The sequence below is a fragment of the Gorilla gorilla genome, chromosome X (assembly GCF_029281585.2).
Source record: "Gorilla gorilla gorilla isolate KB3781 chromosome X, NHGRI_mGorGor1-v2.1_pri, whole genome shotgun sequence".
Taxonomy (NCBI): domain Eukaryota; kingdom Metazoa; phylum Chordata; class Mammalia; order Primates; family Hominidae; genus Gorilla; species Gorilla gorilla.
This window is the reverse complement of record NC_073247.2, coordinates 23,152,779-23,172,589: the sequence shown is the minus strand read 5'-3', so window position 1 is coordinate 23,172,589 and position 19,811 is coordinate 23,152,779. Positions and strand designations below refer to the sequence as shown.

The following is a 19,811-nucleotide window of genomic DNA, read 5'->3' as shown; positions in this document are numbered from 1 at the left end:
ACACACAGTTCTTTTGTCCCAGCCAGTTCCTGTCTAACTCCCTCCATCAACATTTCTTGCTGGTGGTGTGGAATTGGGTGTGATTCATGACTCTTAAGTGTGCCCAGTATTGATGTGGAGATGCTGTTATCATTCATGGGCGTGGATGTACAACAAAACAACAACAAATGGGACTGAGTTAATACATTTTTACAAAGAGCCAATTTCACCAGAAACGACTACCACTCCCTTCTAAGAAGGTCCCATATTTTGAATTCTAGGAAATCTATCCTGGAGTAGAAATCCTACCCTAGGTTATGTGTCTAACCAGTGTCTTCTAAATTATGTGAAGACCTTCAAGAGGATTCCAGTTATTTCTCCTGTTCTAGGTCCTCTCCAAAGAAGGGTAGGAAGACAACCTACCCCCACCACTTGACCATTCATATTCTTCACTAGTTAAGATGGTATATTTCATGGTCATTATGTTTTCTTCCTTCTTAACTTGTACTTATTGTCTTATCCATCATTTGGCACTACTTATGGGCTATCTTGTAATCCTACTTGTATCATTATTTTAAATAATTACTTTTCCTATCTTTATATCTTGTTTTTACAATCAGACCACAAGTTCCTCAATGGCCAGGAATATAATTCATACATATTAGTATTTCCTACTATCCTAATGTGAGTGCTATATAAAATGCTCAATGAATATTTGTTGGTCAAAGGAATTTATGAATGAGAACATTATTACAGACTTTTCAGGATTCTTACTCAAGCCAGATATCTCTGAGACGTTTTTGACCATACAATGTTCAACCTGGTAAAATGTGGGTACAGAAAGTAGGAAAATAAATGCATTTTAATTGTCTGAAAATCAACTCAGGTTGTGCAGGCCACCTTTTCAAATGGCAGCCAGTTTCACCTGTCCCCAAGAACTTTAAAAAGGAGAGTGGAAGAGGGTGTGAATGTGTCCAGCTGAGCACGAGATCTCTTTGTGAGCCAAGTCTTTCTCAGGCTACAGTCATGCTTATGTGTGTGGGGAGAGAGAGAAAGCATCTGGAAGGAGTGAACTGAAGGCCTGAGGTTCTCAAATTGCACATGAGGATTTGTCCCTACATGTCAACAGGTGACTGAGAGTTGTCAGAACAGTGGTGTTAAAGTCAGCAAGTTGGAGATTTAATCCTTCCCAACACAGGCTCATGAATTTATTGGGAAAAGCCATTTTGCCCCCTGGTGGGTGAACCTGGCATTGTGGAATTTAGAAAGGCTTTCTAGGCAGCCCATGAGAAGTTTCTTTGGAAAGTGGGATTTTAATTAGTTTATACATCTTTTGGAGGTGAGATTGTAAGCAGGGTGTGGGGGAGGTCCAAGGCTTTAGCATTACATGTGTTTCCAAACACAGGTGCCTCAACCCATCACACAATCTATAGCACAATGGGGAGTCCCACTGCCTGGGTTTGAATCCTATATCCCCGCGTTAATAGCCATTTGACTTCGCCAAGTTATTCTATGACTCGGTTTGCTCGTCTGTAAAATGAAGCTAAAATCCTACTAATCTCATAGGGATGTTGTGAGAATTAAACAAATTGATGTGTGAAAAGGGCTAAGACCAAAGCTTGGCTTGGAATCAAGCCCCTTTAGGAATTCAAAAATTTATGCTTCGTTTTAAATATGTCCCTCATCTTAACTACAATGCTCTAAAGGTGGATTAGAAATGGATCTCTTCTGCCAGAAATGAGCATGATATTCATACATTTTGCCACTGGCGAATGAATGCTTTGACACAAACAAGATCAATTTTGGACAAATAACAAAAATACACCCGGGCTAAGGGAGGCGGCATGTCTGTCTCCGAAATGGCGCTGAGAGTCAACACTTACTCGATGTATTTGAGGGAGATTTTCTGCGTTTGCTTGGTGGTAACGGTTGCAATGTACATTTGTAATGCGGCCAGCCGCAGGGCTATGTCATATTTCAGCTCCGGCCCAAATCGCTCCTGAACCACGTCGTTACAACTCTGCGAAGAGACCAGCAGGGGGCACAGCTTGTCAAAGAATAGGCCGCAGCGCGTGGACTTAGAGAACAGGTGACATACATTTCCCGAGTGATTCAACCTTCACTTCCCAGGCAAGGAGGCTAAATGTGGAAACATCTCCACCGTGCTGCTTGGAAACGAGTCAGTATTGAATTGCACGCGCAAACACAGAGACCACACAAAACATTTAGCATTCATCGACGAGCTGCTATTTAAATATTTAGCTTTTTGTAAAAACAATTAGGAATTTAGGTATGAAATTTCCAAACACAGGTGCCGCAGTTGAATGCACACAGCATTGATAGCATAATGTGGCTTCTGGAGTTAGGCTGCCGGAATTGGAATCTTAGGCTTGAAACTTGTTTCTCCACTTCATTAGGGGCACAAACTTGGGCACCTTCTTAATTATCTGTGCCTCAGTTTTCTCTTCTGTAAATTGGGGATAATACTGCTCCCTCTTCACTGGGTTGTGGTGACCATTAAATGAGTGAACCATGAAAAGTTCTTAGAATCCCAGCACTTTGGGAGGCCAAGGCGGGTGGATTACGTGAGCCCTGGAGTTCAAGACCAGCCTGGGCAACATGGCGAAATCCAGTCTCTACAAAAAACACAAAAATTAGCTGGGCATGGTGGTGTGTGCCTGTAGTCCCAGCTACTAGGGAGGCTGAAGCAGGAGGATCGCTTGAGTCCAAGAGTTTGCGGCTGCAGTGAGCCTCGATCACACCACTGCATTCCAGCCTTGGCAAAAGAGCAAGACCTTGTCAAAAAAAAAAGAAGCCAAAACAAAACCCCAAAAGCTCTTAGAACTGTACTTGGTAGGGTGTAAGCCCTCTTACGTGTTTACTACTGTCACTGCTAACATCATTTTCCTCCTCCTCGTTATCAGCCACAGCAGCTGCAGGGAGGCAGAATTAGCAAGGTGATTGAGCACAGTGGCTTGGGACTCATATCCACCTGTTCTGGCGTTCTGCCTTTCCCAGTGGCTACCTGTGTAGGTAATTTTAGACCATTCACTTTAACTCTTGCAGCCTCAGTTTACTCATCTGTGCAAACGGGATTCATACTATCTCACTGGAGTGGCTGGAGGATTAGATGAGGTGCACATCAAGTGCTTTATCACAGCACATTGGTACGTTGGATAAGGGGAGCTATTGAACTCCTCTGTTCACTTCAATGGCAACTGCCCTGCTTTTTCAAGTGCCTGACTTTCTGGGAGTCATTCCTCCTCTTTCAGCCTTAGTTTGTTCATCTGTAGAATAAGGTCACCTATCTCACAGGGTTTGTTGTGGGGATCAAATTGAAGAGTGGCTGAGAGTGTGTCATCAAGTGTAAAGTGCTGCATGGGAACAGAGGTTGGCTTTGGAGTAGTATCCTCACTTACTGCTTAGACACAAGGCAGTGAGCTAAGTGCTGCTGGGAAGCGCTGCATTGCTTAGGCATATTCTACACGTGTGTTCACTTACTTTTGTTATGGGAAACTGGATTCCTGGGCTAGAAAATATGGTATTTAGCTTCTTTCTTATTTCCTCCTTTTCTTTATTCTTTGGCTTGCCCCAAGAATATTTTGTTGGAGCTCAAAAAACAATATCCCAAAATGAAAGCCTCAGAAACAAAAGTATTTCTTTGACCTTCTCCTGCCCTCCTGTTTTTTAATTTCTGTTATCCCTGGAGGATAGAAACTAGAATCCCTCTTCCCCAAGGTGGGTCATAGAAACTAGAACCCCCTTTCCCCAAAGCCAGCCTTAAAACCTAAAAATATGACTCTAATTTTCCCTCTGCCCTGTGTAAAGACTGGCCATAAAGAAATTATCTGACCAACATGGTTTGATTGTAGGTCATAAGACTCCCATTCCAGAAAGGGTCCTGCCCCACACCCAGAAGGAAGGAACGCTGCTCAGAGAGGCCAAGAAGAATCTAGGCCTTGCTAGGTTTCTTCATTCAGTCCGTTAGCATTAGGTCAGGCCCTTTTTGTCCAATCCTATTTCTACACGGCTATCCATACTTTGTTGAACATTAGCATGAAAATGGACAATTTCCCTTGTATCTTTGGGATTTCATTCTGAAGGCTCCCATGGATATACGTTAAATATATTTGTATGCCTTTTCTCTAATTCATTTGTCTTTTTTGACTTGATTTTTTAGTGAAACTTCTGTGGGCCCTTGGCCTCAAATGAAAAACTATATCAAGATTTGCTTGCCTCCATTCCAAGAGAAGCACATTTATAACCGCTTCCTATATTGATTTTACTAAAATAGGAACATATACCCCTGGATGGCTTCTGCATACAATATTTACACTGTGCACACTCACCCATGCTGCACCGGTGCTGTGCCGTGCGTGCATGCTCTGTATCCACGTGCCATGGGTGCATGTCTCTCAGCCCATCACTTCACTGCTAAGAGTGAAGTCACATTCTCTCACCTGTTCATCCCTAATGTGATCTTCCACCTTTGCTTCTCCTTAAAATCTTAAACCTATTTGGATTGCACAGCACCCCTTGTCAGAAGTGGGTCTGTCCAGAGACAGGAGATAGGGTGGTCTGATTTAAGGCAGCCTCCGAGAGCAATTACAGGCTGCCATTTTGTTTTGCTAGTCTTGGGTTTACCAGTTATTTCCAAGTGCTCAGGGTTGTCCACATGGGCTCCAAGGGGTTGAGAGCCCAGATAGGGTCATTTTATACAGTCCCATAAAGGATGGGGTGAGAAAACCATTGGCACAGTGAGGAATCAATTTTTTGAGAAATCATTTTGATAAATCATTTTCTTCAGCAACTGCTATGCCGTGATGGATTGAAAGAGGATTTGGGCATAGAATTTAGAGACAAAAGCCCCAGGTTTGATTCTAGGTTCTGTCAACTTCTAATAAAATGACCTCGAACATGGCATTTCATCTCTCTTGAGCCTCAGTTTCCTTATTGGAAAAACGGGTTAAGTCTCAAAAACAACTAACTTGAGAGTTAGCAATGAACTCGCAAGGTTGCCATGATACCTGTAAATATGTTTCATGAAATGGAAGATACTTGATAAAGATGAGCCATCACTATTACTTCTCCTAAGAGTCATAGCTGGGACCATATTTCCCATCACTGCTTTACCCTGTATTTAACTAGGCTTCTGGATGAATTTTTTGACAAGGTGATTAATTACATGATATAATTAGTTCAGACCGATCCTGGAGAATGAGTGTGAAATTTGGAACATATATATATATTCCAAATATATATATATTTGGTACTAATCATGCTTTTATTGCTCTCAACTATATTACTTAAAATACAGTTATACAAGCAAATGGGTAGTATCTGTTTTCCTAAATAGAGGTCCCAAAAGGCTCCACTTGAGGCTTCCAGAATGTTCATTTATAACTAACATGTTAGATCTTAAAAAGGAAACCAATAGTACTATAGTATTTGAAAACATTTTGGAGCCTCTTAGGTCTTACTCATTTGCTAATTGACATAACAGTCTTTTTCTTAACGGATAGTGGACAGGTAAATGTCAGTATAGCCCGTTGTAATGATAAATTTGAACAATCTGGACTATTAGCATTTATTGTTAATATATATGCTAAAATCTGTAAAATATGTCATGGACCATTAAGAACTAGGAGATTAATAGATATTATTATTGCAACTTCTGTTTTCATCATCATGATTCATCTAGTCAATGGCTACTGTCCTCATTAGGAGCCCACTAAGTTAAATTGATTTTATCTTTGTAAAGTGATACATGTTGCTCCTGCTTACTCTTTTGTTCTCTAGGCTTGTTTTATTGCATCTTTTTAGTATCTTGAAATCAACATGGGCACCCAGACACCATTTGCAGATCTGTTGACTTATATTAGATGTTATTTTAGACTTATGGTAGCACACATTCTGTGATACAAGGCATTTCAAAGAAGAGGGTCTGAGGCAAAGACATTCTGATTTCCTGTTTCAGCGGAGGATATATGACAGTTGCTTTATTTTGGTCTTTATTGCCTACCATACCTGTTTTTCTATTTTTCCCCCTCTGGCTATGCCTTGAAGAGGTGGCTAATTCACTGCCTATTTTATACCCAAGGCAAGAAAGCAGAAACATCCTCAGTCTTTTTCTGTTAGTCCCTGGGCAAGATTTCCAGACACATTTTCGTGTTCTGAGGACAGTCTCACATGTATAAAACATGTGTCTGTTGAATAAGAAAGATCTCCCTAAGCTGCATTAGATTTGTGCAAACACACCTTAAACAGAACTGGGTTTAGCTGTACTCCTTGTCTACTTAAGAGGTCTCCTCTCCCCAAGACAAATGCAACCACATTGTTCTTTTATAAATGCAATGGACTCCTGATGTTTAAATGGAAGCAGAGTAAAATAGTTTTAAAGCACCATCTTGTGAATGGGGTGAGTATATAATTATAGAGAAAAACCACTGAATGCACTCACTGTCTACAGCGACTACTGACCAGCGCCTATATAACTATTTATTTGCAACTAACAATGTAGCACATGATCTGAGCTGCAGTAGCAAAGCCCTGGGTTGATTCTCAGCAGGGACATGGGGAAGATGCAGTAACAGATCAGCTGAGAATCAGGCTCTGTTTCATGCAGTCACGCCTGCTGGGGACAAGGAGATATTGTTGACAAGTGAGGGGTCCAGGTGATCAAAGCTTAACATTTAAAAAACCCAAAACGTGGCAGTTTCGTTGTTCGGGGTGGAAAATATTTTAAAGCACACTACACATTTCTTTACTTGGTCAACAGGGTTCATTGAACAGGACTTGACTTTTCCCAATGATGTAGGGTTATCTTCATGAACATTAATCATCCCACTGAGCTGTAAATACCATAGTCTTCCAAAGACCACTGAGGTGGGGAAAATTTGACTGGCCTCACCCTGAGTGCCCCCATCTGCTAGAACATTCTTGTATGTTCTGTGTCTTTCCTGTCTGACTTAACCTATGATCTTCAGGGCTTATTGCCACTTTAATTTATGTCACCATTCTTAACCTCTGGTACCTACCTTGTCTAGTCTCTCTTCCATCTTCCACCTACTTTTTTTTTCTACCCAGCTTTTGAAGATTACAAATGTTTTGAAATATACAAGAAAGTGTTGGAAATAGTAAAGCAAACACCAGTGTTATTAACTACCTAGAGTTAACAAATGCTTCTTTTTATTATATTTTTCTTACATTTTTGCTTTATATCTTTTATATATGGCTCCAGCAATCTTTGCCTTATACAGATATTCTCAAAGACAGTGTGTCTTTTTTTTTTTTTTTTTTTTTTGCTTCATTTTTGTTTTTTCTCTCTTTCTGGCAGTGGGGAGGGGGAGGTTATGTTTAGATTTGCAACCTCTTCGAGTAGTTAGTTCTACTGCTAGATGTCTAAGCTGTCTAAGGATTAGGTAAGTTGGTTCTTACTGTTTAATGTGATTATATTGGAAATTTAAGTGAAAGTAATAGGAAGCAGCTATAGTAAAATATAGGAACACCTCATAAATATCAACTTGGATAAATTCCCTTTGGGACAAACTACACCAGATACTCATTCCTGGAAACTTTCATCTTTGGGGAATTATAGCTCAGAATCAGATATCAGTCTGGAAAAAACTGTTCTCTTCAAGTTTTACCACCTTGAAATTAACAATTGAGTAAAATGAATATCACAATTTTTCAGAATAATCTAAGCATCAAATGGATGAACAAATAAGTAAATAAACGAGAAGGGAAAACTCTCATCATACCAATTAATAAATGCAGAAGCAATAATGAAATTAGAAAAATCATAATTTTCAACCACAATTATAATAATGGATTCAGATAAGAATAATCAATTAGGGCTGGGCGCGGTGGCTCATGCCTATAATTCCAGCACTTTGGGAGACTGAGGTGGGCAGATCACCTGAGGGTGGGAGTTCGAGACCAACCTGACCAACACGGAGAAACCCCATATCTACTAAAAATACAAAATTAGCCTGGAGTAGTGGTGCATGCCTGTAATCCCAGCTACTTGGGAGGCTGAGGCAGTAGAATCTCTTGAACCTAGGAGGCAGAGGTTGTGGTGAGCCAAGGCAAGAAGAGCAAAACTCCGTCTCAAAAAAAGAAAAAAATCATCATTCAGTACTAAAACTAGTGGGTGAGAGTTTGATGAAGAAGATAATAAGAGTTACAGGCCGGGCACGGTGGCTCACGCCTGTAATCCCAGCACTTTGAGAGGCCAAGGTGCGTGGATCATGAAGTCAGGAGTTTGAGACCAGCCTGGCCAACATGGCAAAACCCCGTCTCTACTAAAAATACAAAAATTAGCTGGGCGTGGTGGCAGGCACCTGTAATCCCAACTACTGGGGAGGCTGAGGCAGGAGAATCACTTGAACCCAGGAGGCAGAGGTTGCAGTGAGCCAAGGTCATGCCATTGCACTCCAGCCTGGGTGACAAGAGCAAGATTCCGTCTCAAAATAAATAAATAAATAAAAAGAGTTACAAAGTGACTCTCCACAAATTACTTTTTAATTACAAAAGGAATAGTAGTAGATTTTGGGTGAATTCGGAGAACATCACCTTAACCAAGAGTCGAAGTTCATTTTGCCATTAAAGGGATAAACTGACATCATGTGCCTCTTGATGTGTTACACTGAGGACACAAAGTCACTCGCGTTGTTCTTCCCAAAATATATGACATCAATCTAATCATAAGAAAACATCAGAGAAACCCAAATTGAAAGATTTCTATAAAATAGCTGACTAGTACTCCTCAAAACTATCAAGGTCGTGAAAGGCAAAAAAGGGCTGAGGAATGTTCCAGATTTAAGGAGATTAAAGAGACACGACAACTAAGTGCAAAATGGGATCCTGCAGTGCATCTTGTTCTAGAAAAAATGTATATATAAAAGACATTTTGAGGATAATAGGCATAATATGGATATAAACTGTAGATGAGATCATGGAAATGTATCAATGTTTACTTTCCTGATTTTGTTACTTGTATAATAATTGTATAAGAAAATGTCTTTGTTATTAGAAAACACACACTGAAGTATTTAGGAGTAAACCAGAATTATTTTGGTAATTGACCTTCATATGGTTTAGAAAAAAATTATATACATTTGTATGTGTATTTGTGTGGGCAGAGAAAATGTGCATATACTAAAGAGAAAGTAAATGTGGTAAAATGTTAACAACTGGTGAATCTGGGTGAAGCGTATAGATGACTACTCTTGCAACTTTTTTGGAAGTATGAAGTTATTTCAAAATCAAATGTAAAAATAAAAAGAGCATCATAGAATTATTGTACGATTCACTGAGCTTGAGGTGGGGGACAAAAAAGAAAGATTTCAAGTTAAAGAATTCAGGGCACAGCCCCAAAGTTAGTTTATATCACAACATTGATATAAAACATGCCAAAATTTTAACATACCTGAACATAGAGATACTCGAAAGCAACTGGATCTCTCCTTAAAAGGTCAATTGGATCTTTTGGGACGAAGCTAATTCGGAAAAGACATCTCATCTTATGGGAGCTGGGCCTCTGTGTCACCTGGAAGAGTAGACCAATCACACAAGAACCCTTCAGTGCTGACTGAGAAATGGCTGAGGGACACTGAAGCAGTCGACTTTTTTTGGACACTAAGGAAAGAATCAGCGGATATTCTTTTAGTATTTATAGATACTCATTCCCTGAAAACTACACATAACCTTGCCACTTAGGTTGGGTTCCCCAGAAGCAGACCCTGAGATGAGGGGTTGTGTGCAAGGGACTTATTAAGAAAGTGCTCCCAGGGGAGGCTAGTAAGGGAGTGGGGGAAGCAGGTCAGGAAAGAAGAGGAAGCCAAGCAAGGGTGCCTCCTCAGGGAACCCCAGCAGAGAGTAGCTATAGCCTGATCCTGCAGGAGACCCTGGAGTGGTAGCTATACCACAGAGCTGCTGAGACCTCAGCCAAAGGAGCACTGATGAGTCATTCATTTAGAGCTGTCCCAGGGGATGTGAGTTTGCAGGTTTGGACACGATGGGCTCCGGTAGTCTGAGGGCAGTCCTTGGAAGAAGATCTGCAGATGCTGGCTGTTAGTGATAGCACCCCAAATCTATGTTGGGGAGTACAAAAAGGGGATCCAAAGAGACAGCAGAGAGATTGTCCAGTATGGTTTATTATTGCATAACATTGCTGTGTTTTGTTTTGTTTTTCCAAATTAGACTCCAGACTGACTATTGCAATGAAAACATGATAGTGTCAACCTTAGATGACATCACATTGGAAAGTAGGAAGACAGAAGTTTTGGCCCATGTAGTACACCAGATTCTACAAGTATTCAAACTACTCCAAACTTCTGATATCAAGATGATATTGTTCCACTTGCTCAATGGAGCTTAAAATATACCACAGGTTCTTCAGGGTTAAGGACCATGGCTCATTTCAGTTTGTTTTCATTTTATACAGCATAATATGTGTCACATACTAGAAGTTCGTTTCTTAATTCCTTTTGCAACAAAAGGAAATCAATTAATAAGTAATAATAGGTGTTTAATAAACGAATGAATGAAAGACATTGGACTCTAAGAAAGAAGGCAAGAGCTCATCGATTTCCCTTCAAGGAGTCAACAAAACAAAACGAAAACCATGCAGCATGAACCAACACAGTTGTGTGTAATACTCTTATGCAGGGGACAGATCTGGCAATACAAAAATGTGAGCTGCAATTAAAAAATTTAAAATAAAATAGCTTTATTGAGTCCCATGGTGTGTGTATGCATGCATGTGTATGTATTTACAGTTAGCTAACTTTGTTGAACAGAAGAATTCCAATGGAAAAAGACACCCTACTTGTACATATGTGGGTATCCTGAGTAGTCACACCAGCTTTCTGGCCGTGGGCAGGCCTGCAGAGCTGAGTGGATTCATGAGACTCGAGGGCTGTGGGCTACTTATCACTGGCTGAGGGTAAAGCAAACCAGGAATAAAGAAATTGGGGACCCTAAGAGGCCACTAGTGCTGGCCAGCCTTGCCGTTGTGTTTCACAGCGACTTCATGAGCTATTTTGCCAGAAGGTTTGTTCTGGTGTGTTAGAAAGTCAGGAATCACCATATCTCTGACTCCTTTAATTACTGGTTCAACTTTTCTTTCTTGAATTTTCCATAAGCCATCTTATCTTGAGTTTACTTTTAGTATCAGAAGGTTACACTGGTTTTGGGAAATGAATTAATGTAATGCAAAAAGGTTGCTTCAAGCCATTAGAAATGGCAGTCCACAACACTTTCTAAAATAAACAAACAAACAGAAACAATTTCTTGGAAACTTTAAGTAGTATATAAATAATATTTTCTAGCAGAAGTTTAGTAGCAAACCACTAGAAATTCAGGTAAAGTTGCTTAAAAGTTCCACTGGGAGGTTTTCATAGAAATTATATGTTTTAAAATGATTTTATTATTGGAAAAAATATAATTTCTTACTCTCCACTTTTATCATGCCTACAAATATTTTAGCAATCGATTTTTTCATATGCATTGATTTCAAAGGCATATAGCTGGTTTGTTTCAGGATATTTAAATCCGTTTTCTTTTCTAGAGATAATACTTGATTTTTAGCACTTCACTTCTAGTTCTGATTCTATAAGGAAAAATAAAGTTAAAGAAAGAATGATTATTAGAAGTTTATTTCCTTCCAACATTTTAAAAGAAATGTAACTGGAGCGGGAAGTTGTGTTTACCTAGCATCAGAAGAGACTTTTAGAGAATTTTTGTCCAACTAAATCAGCATGAAGCTTTCCTATAAAGGCTATGTAGTAGATAAAAGTTTAGAGAGAAAGTATAACCAGAAAGATCAAAACGTTGTCGGGGGTTTCATTAGACTCGTAGTAACTGGATGTCTGCCCATTTCCCCTTGGCATTTATTGCTATAAGCTGAAGGATATTTACAGCAAACACCTGTGACCATTCGATAGCACAAGGCAAACCCCAATAACAAGAGAGTAGCCCACCATCAATAACAGACAGCATGTCGGTAGGCACATGTCCCAGCTCCCTCGCCTCTCGGTGGGATACCTCTGAGGTGTGTCCTACACTGTCTCCCAGTGCTCTCCGGTAGGACTGAGCTCCAGTTACCCACAGTAGAAACTGGTTTGATAATACATTCTTTATTGGCCTCTCAATTTTTCTCATCTCTCTTCCCCATTCCTCTGTTGGTATTTCCAGATATCTCTTCCCAAATAAACTACATGCATTCAAATCCTTAAGTTCTGCTTCTGGAGGAACTCAGATCCAGACACTGACCTTTCACATGAGAGATTCTGTATATCAGGGGTTATGCCCCTGTAATGAAGCATAAAATAAGTCCTTTATTTCCAAGAGTGTTTGGCACAGGTTAAAATAATAACCATTAGAAGTGATTTAAAATATCTATAGGTAGATTTAGACTCAATAGGGGCCAGGCATGGGGGCTCATTCCTGTAATCCCAGCACTTTGGGAGGCTAAGGTGGAAGGATCGTTTGAGCCCAGGAGTTCAAGACTGCAATAAGCTATGATTGCACCACTGCACTCCACTCTGGGCAGCAGAGTGAGACTCTGTCTCAAAACAAAACAAAACAAAACAACAACAACAACAACAAACAAAAAACTTGATGGAAATAATAAGCCAAGTTTAGGTAGAGGAATATAAATCACAGATGGCAACTTTTGAACTAATCTATTACAAAAAGTTGGACTGAATCAAGAGAATCGGGGATATTTGCAGGACCCAATGTGTGGGACACCAGCTTTTATATACAACAACGAAGAAGCACTTTAGTGTGACAACACTTTTTGCCACTCCATCCAGCTGGCAGCATCTGATGCTTCTCCTCCTGGTGTCCCCTCCTACCCCTCTCCATAAAGTTCTGTTATCATTGATCTCTCCTATGGAAGAGGAATTTGTTGAAATCTTTTATACATTCAACAAAGACTTTGCTTGTGTCACAAGAAAAATCAGGGTGCTGCGCTGAATTCAGCAGCCAAGCAGCCTGCTTGTCTCCCCAGGGAACAGATGGGGGTGGCATCTTGGTAATCAGGAACTGGGACACATTGGTAGATCACATATTTATAGCGGGCAGGACTGGGGCAGAGATTTCAGGCTTCCAAAAATAGTCTTAAGTATGCACCCAGAATTTCAAACAACTAAATATGATTTTGGATTAATTTAAATAATCCCAGAAACCATTTCTTTTTAATGGTTTCAAGAGATTGTTGACCAAAACAGGTGAACAGATCACTGTAATCCCATAAAATATAATTTTACAGAGCTATATTCTCAATGTGCAGCTGGTGAGACTTTGAATGACAAATCTAGTTGTGAGACTGACAGTCTGCAAAAGATGGGCAGAAAGGGAAACATGACCTTGAGGTGTAAAATGCATTAAGAATGCCAGCACTTCCTTTACAGAGGATACCCAGGGTTACAATTAATACATTTACAGGATTAAGTGGGGGAGAAATCTTGGACTGGGCAACCTCTGCTCTAACCTGCAGCCTCATCACTTGAGGGTGAGATTTCACAGACCTGAGTTAGAGTCTCCTGTTCATGAAGCAAGAGCAGCTTCGTTCCGGCCCCTTCTGTCCTCTGCTCCAGCATGAGAGAGAAGTGTTCAATGCCTTTGATGGAGAGCTTCTCTTGAAGGGTTAAGATGACATCCTTACAGAGGAAACATGAACATGATGAGACCAAAATCGAAGCTGCCATCTTGTGGAGTCTACCATGACTGAAAAGTGTTACACATGTAGGCTGCCAATCTTGAAATTTTATACGTTTGGTTGATTCTGAAATTTAATGCTCCAAAGATCCAAAAAGATGCAGAAACGAAGCCTTCCTTCTCTTGCCCTTTTCCTGGCCCGATCATTCAAAATCTTTATGGAGTTCAAAACAGAGAGTTAACAAGGTAAATAGTTGGAGGAGAAGCTTAATATCATGTAAGCTCTTGATATAGAAAGGTTGTCAATAGATTGTGCAGTGTAGCCAGTTCAATTCTCGTTTTTTCTAAATGGGGTAGCAATTAAACCAGTTCTGAAAGTGGTCTGCCCCAAGTGTTGGAAAACATGGCCTGCATGCCAAAACTAGCTCACCATCAGCTTTTGTAGATAAAGTTTTAATGGGACGTGGTCATACCCATTTGTTTATCTAAAATCTATGGCTGCTCTTGTGTGCTGCATCAGCAGAGTTGAGTAGCTGCAACAGAGACTGTGAAGACTGAAATATCTGCTTGCTGACCCTGGCTTCCCCTTCTGAAAGAGCAGTGTAGTGGTTGTAAGGAATGGGGGCTAAGAAAACAGTTAGGCTTCTAATCCCAGCTCTACTACTTACTAGCTGTGCAGCTTTGGGGAAGTTATTTAGTCGCTAAGTATCTTAGTTTCCCCGTGTGTAAACTGGGGATAATAATAATGCTTATTTCAGAACGGATATAAAGATTAAATGAGTTCACACATACAAAGCGTTTATTATAACATTGTTTGGCACAGAGTGAGGGCACCATAATAATATACATATATTTATTTTACATCTCTGGGGAAGGTGGAATGAGCAAGCTTTGTCAGCAATCTTTTATAGGATTAAGCATTTATGATCAGAAAGGTGTTCCCTATACAAACACACACATTTACTACAATGTAAAACTAATCTCTTCAACCTATACTTGTTTCATGTACTTGAAAACTGGTAAATGATCCCTCGAAGATAATTTAGACTCAGATGCTAAAAATTCTATAGGGAAGTTTTGCCCCAGTGCAACATTTGGAAATTTCTGGAGACATTTTTGGTTGTCACAATAGGGTTGGGGACACTACTGCCATGGAGTGTGTAGAGGCCAGAAATTCTGCTCAACATCTTGCAATGCAGAGACAGCCCCACAGTAAAGAATGATTTGGCCCAATATCTCAACAGTGCCAAGATCCGGAAACCTTAGAGTGAAAACTTATAGTTTTCTTTTACTGACTTTTCTGATGTTTTAATCCTTCTCTGTGGTCCTTTTTCAATTTCTTCAGGCCCCGTTAAATCAAAGATCCCCACATCCACCCACTCCTGAAAAAAAATCATTCAAGAGAAATGCCTTGACTATGTTGAATTTCCAAAAAAAAAAAAAAAGATTTCCCTGCTTTATAATTTTCTCTTAAAGCCCAGGAAAGAGAAAACAAAACCAGCCTTTGTGTGGCAACAAATACTTTATAAAGCATTTTCCTGAACCACCAGGGAGGACATTGGAAAATCAATAGCAATAGTTTTTCCCTATTGTAATTCTGCAGCAAGAATTTTGGCAATTTTTGTTACACAGTGTCATATTCCTTTCATAACTATACTATTTCTACTTTACACCTACCAGCCAGTGTCTATTGTAATAATGAGGCTGTTAGGTATAAGATAAGATAACTTGAATTTGATGTGAACTCTTTGCATTTCTTCCTGTCTTCTCATTGTCATCTGCAATCCTCAGGGAAATCAAACTTAGTCTTGCATATGTTCCGTAATAAAGAGGCTGGAGGGAATGGACAACAGGGCTTTCTTAAATTTAGATTTATTTCTGTTAAGAAATGCATTCAAGTCTTTACCTCGGTCTTCAGGTGGGGTAGGGAGTCCAATGGCAGGAAGTTGACCAGTTGGCAACACAAAACAAGGCCATGGTGTCAGAAAGAGCTGTAATAATGTAGCTCTGTGGGTTATTTCAGAGGTCTGCCAACTATGACCTGTGGGTTATATCTGGCCATGCCCATTTGTTCACATATTGACTGTGAAGTAACAGATTAACCTTGCCTAAAGAAAAATTTGCTCTTTTTTCTCCCACTCTTAGGAAGTAACCTGTAAGCCCTTGGACTGTCCTGTCTGATAGGAGTATTTTTGTTTACTGGGTGGCCTTGGGCCATACCAGATAGTCTGCGCTAACAATTGATTTATAATGAGAATATTGGGCCATATGGTATCAGCTCTAACTCTGGAGAGACTGGATACTAAGGTCAACCATGCAGGTGGTTAGCTGTGTCTACGTGGAAAACCCCCAATAAAAACTCTGGACACCAAGGCTCGGGTGAACGTCCCTGGTTGGCAGTACTTGGTGCATATTGTCATGCATCATTTCTGGGAGAATTAAGCATTACCTGTATGAATCCACTGGAAGAGGACATCTGGAGGCTTTCCACTCAATCTCTCCTGTGCCCTGACTATGAGCCTTTCCCATTGCTAATTCTATTCTGTATTCTTTTGCTATAATATGCTGTAATTGTGAGTATAACAAATTGCTGAGTTCTGTGGGTCCTTTGAGTGAATTATCAAGACTGAGCATTGTCTTAAGGACTAACCAAACCCACCTGTTCATGGCCGCTTTCCTGATACAATGACAGAGTTCAGTAGTTGAAACAGAGATCAAATGGCCCACAAAGCCTAAAATGTTTACTATCTAGCCCTTTCCAGAAAAAGTTTGCCTACTCTTGGGTTAGTTGATCAATAATTATATTAACATCTCACCACAAATTGATAATGAATGAGGAAAAAGGGAAGAAGACCTGTCCAGTCATCACCATTTAAAATTAGAAGTCTGCATGAAGGAAGTTAATATTTCATCTGGAATGATTTGAGGATGATTTAATGCTCCAACATCAATCTAATATTTTCCACTGCATGACGTATTAAGCCACTACATACTTATAGCAATTCAAAACAAGCTGCTTGCTGGTATCATGACAATAAGAATACACAGTGAATGGGTCTTTGCAGAAATGCTTCTACATGTGAGGTCTATGCTGATTAATTAAAAAAACCAACAAGAATTAGAGGTCGGATATTGATAGACATTTTTTAACAGAGGGTTGATATTCTCTTGATAGATTATTATACAGATAATCACTAGGTACTCTTTTACCTTCATAAAATCTTTTTTACTGTGCCATGGGAAGAAAGCCTATTTTAGGCTGATGAAGCATTAGGGAGCAATCAATTTCTGAATACACTTTTGTCCAATAAAAGGAAGAGACTCTGTACTTTTCTTTTCCAGGAAGAAAGCATGTGGGGAAAAAAACCATATGCTTTGCTATAATACCTATTATCTAAAACTCACCTGTGGCTCTGAAAGAATAGGATTGCTTTGTGAGTCTTCCTTTCCAGCCCTTCTTCTAAGAAGCAGGCCTCATTTCTGCCTCTTTATGCATCATTACCATGAAATTGGTTACAGAAATTAAATGTAAATGTTACTTTTACATTATTCTACCCCTTGTTTTTTGCTGGACGCCAAAGTAGCAAATATTCAATTAACAGCTAACATCTTAATCTTCTGAGCAGCTGATATTGCTGAGAAATCATGCTGGCCTTGGGCAGGGTGCCAAGCCTTCTTGGTGATAGTCACACTATTTTAATTAATCTGTAGTTGCATCAAAATGACTAGCTCTAGTGTTTCTTCACTGACAGCATATTATATTGTTTTGCAACACCAAGAGAAATAAAAGAGCAGAACCTTCTTGGTTTAAGCTTTTGGCTTTGGTTTGGTTTGAAGTATTCACAGACTACATTATATGGAGGCAATCAACAAAACTGCAGAAATAAAGGGATAGTTCTGAAAGAAGATGCTGCTACAATGGCTCACAGTGTCCTGCATGTTGTACCTGAAAGCGTCCAGGGACAGAGTTTACCAGGTCATCTTACCTTAATGGAAGTGCTGCAGTCAAAACGAAATGATTTGGTCTGCCCATTTTCCAGATAGACTTTCAAAACATTTGGCATAAAAAGAAGTGAGTTGTCCTTAACAGTTTCCTGTTTAACAAAAAAAGGGCAGGGCATAAATTGATCAAATTATAACTCTTCTCTTTGCAGTAGCAGCACATCTATAGTTTATTCTAAGCATGGCATTAAAAAACAATCAAACTCTCTAAGGCCAACAAGGCATTCCTTTGGTGATATGTGAGTTAAGTTGCTCATAGCAAAATACATTTGCTCATCAGAAAATCAATCAGATGAGGTTTTTTTAACTCAAGATTCCCCACTGGCAAACATGATTGCAGAGATGATTCTTTTGTAATTAGGCTTTGACATTTGGAACTACAAGCCCAGACCTAAGCAGGGCAGGACGTCTTGAGCAGAAAAAAGACCAGCAATGATGCTATTTGATGAGGTACTGTTGTTGCCTGGCAGTGTCATGATGGTGAGTCACCAGCATAAATAAGCTTCAAGTATAAAGTTATTTTGTGAAAGTATTTTCACCCAGTTAGGAATGATTCTTAAACTCCAAGGGAACTCTATTAAATCTTGCAACTGCAAAACAAAAACAAAAACAAAAAACAAAACTCCAAGGGAAAAGATAAGGAATGGCTTAGTGTGTTAAGAGAGTAAAACATTGTCTATAATGAACAAGATCATAATCTAGAAATAACTCAGAAAAAGATGCCAGCTTGAAACATGACAAAAAGCAAACAATAGAAATGTTATTTCTTTGCATTTTTTCTTTCATTGGAAGTAGTGAGAGATGAGAGAGAAGAAAGAGGGAGGAAGAGGCACACTGAATGAGTTCTATAAGTCCCAGGAGTGAGCTGAGTTATTCACATGTAGTTGGTCATAAAGTCCTAGGAGTTGAGGAGAACTCAGCAGTCATGAGTGCACACATCCCTTGTTTTGCACATGAGGGAACTGAAGGCAAGATATTCAGGAATTTGCCAGTGTCAGAGAGAATTCAGTCCCTAAGTATTTCCATAATAGGCCTCCTGCCTTTCACTTCCTATTTCTTTTCCTGAATTTCCTCCCCCTCTTTTCTGCTCCTGTGGACTTCCCGCACAGTCTTGCTCTCAAGTCACTGAATAAATCTGGATCCCAGTCCAGAAGAAATTGCACTCAGTGGCTCAGAAGAGCAAGGGTAAACTGGAAATGAAGACAGTCATGAAGTCTGAGGAGCATCCACGTGACCGAACATCCCTGCCATCCACAAGCCTGTGGCAGGGCTGTGGAGGCTTCAGGAGATGATTATCCTCAGAGGTGTCCTTACACATCAGCTGCCTTGCAGGAGTCCTGCTATATCCAGGGATGAACTGACACTGCTGTAGCAGCTTCTAGAATCATATTCTTTCTAAAGATGCATAAACTACCTGGTTGCCCAATTACATGCTCGAAAGCTCTGGGCAGAAAAGGTAAGTTTCAGATGACTTTCTGCTACATATTGATTCCTCTGTACCTTCCACCCTTCAGCTGGGACAGTCTTGTTGTAAATTAATAATGTACAGTGACCATGCATCCAGAGTGATGGGACGCATTGAGAGACACAGAACAGACCATGCTCACAGGGCAGCACTGCCACAGCCTGTAGCCTTCCCCACAAGCATCACAATAGCTGGACCCCAAGTGGAGCAGCCCTGGATCAGTAAGTTTTGATTCAAAGACAGTTGGAGCATGAGTGCCTTGCCCAGGATATACAGGCCTACATCTTCAGATTCAGATCCAGAACCAACCTCAGAGAAGAGTTTGTGATCAATAATGAATATATCGTAGGTGAGATTTTATCCTCGTGGATTTATTTAAACAATACCAACAGAACACCAACGCTCTGGCATTTCAAAGGTCCAAAAAATATTAGTGCCTTGGATGATAGTTTCCTAAAAACTGAAAACACTTCAGTATATTTTTGGGAGAAAAAGTCAAAACATCCTGTTGATAGTTGCATTATTCATTCTGAAGTTCAATTAATTGCCTGAGTAATCATGATTTCTATCAGGACCTATTTATGGAGATGTGGGCAGTATTTCTTCAGTTCTGGTTGCCTACATAAAATTTTTCCATCGTTTGAAGTTCTTTGCCTGATTAGTTGAAAGATTAGGCTTTTCTGGGGAAGTAAAAAGG

At 39.9% G+C, this 19,811-nt stretch overlaps 1 protein-coding gene across 6 annotated transcripts in view; it reads right to left on the bottom strand.

The window, feature by feature from the left end:
* FRMPD4 (FERM and PDZ domain containing 4) overlaps window positions 1-19,811 on the bottom strand; it is a 602,496-nt gene that overhangs the window by 27,407 nt on the left and 555,278 nt on the right. For all 6 annotated transcript variants that reach the window (XM_055376894.2, XM_055376892.2, XM_031006115.3 and 3 more), the window contains 4 exons: window positions 17,634-17,741; window positions 13,518-13,649; window positions 9,410-9,529; window positions 1,863-1,999 (listed from right to left, as the gene is read on the bottom strand). In XM_055376894.2, coding sequence (XP_055232869.1) covers window positions 1,863-1,999; window positions 9,410-9,529; window positions 13,518-13,649; window positions 17,634-17,741 — 497 coding nt within the window. The remainder of the gene's footprint in view (window positions 1-1,862; window positions 2,000-9,409; window positions 9,530-13,517; window positions 13,650-17,633; window positions 17,742-19,811) is intronic.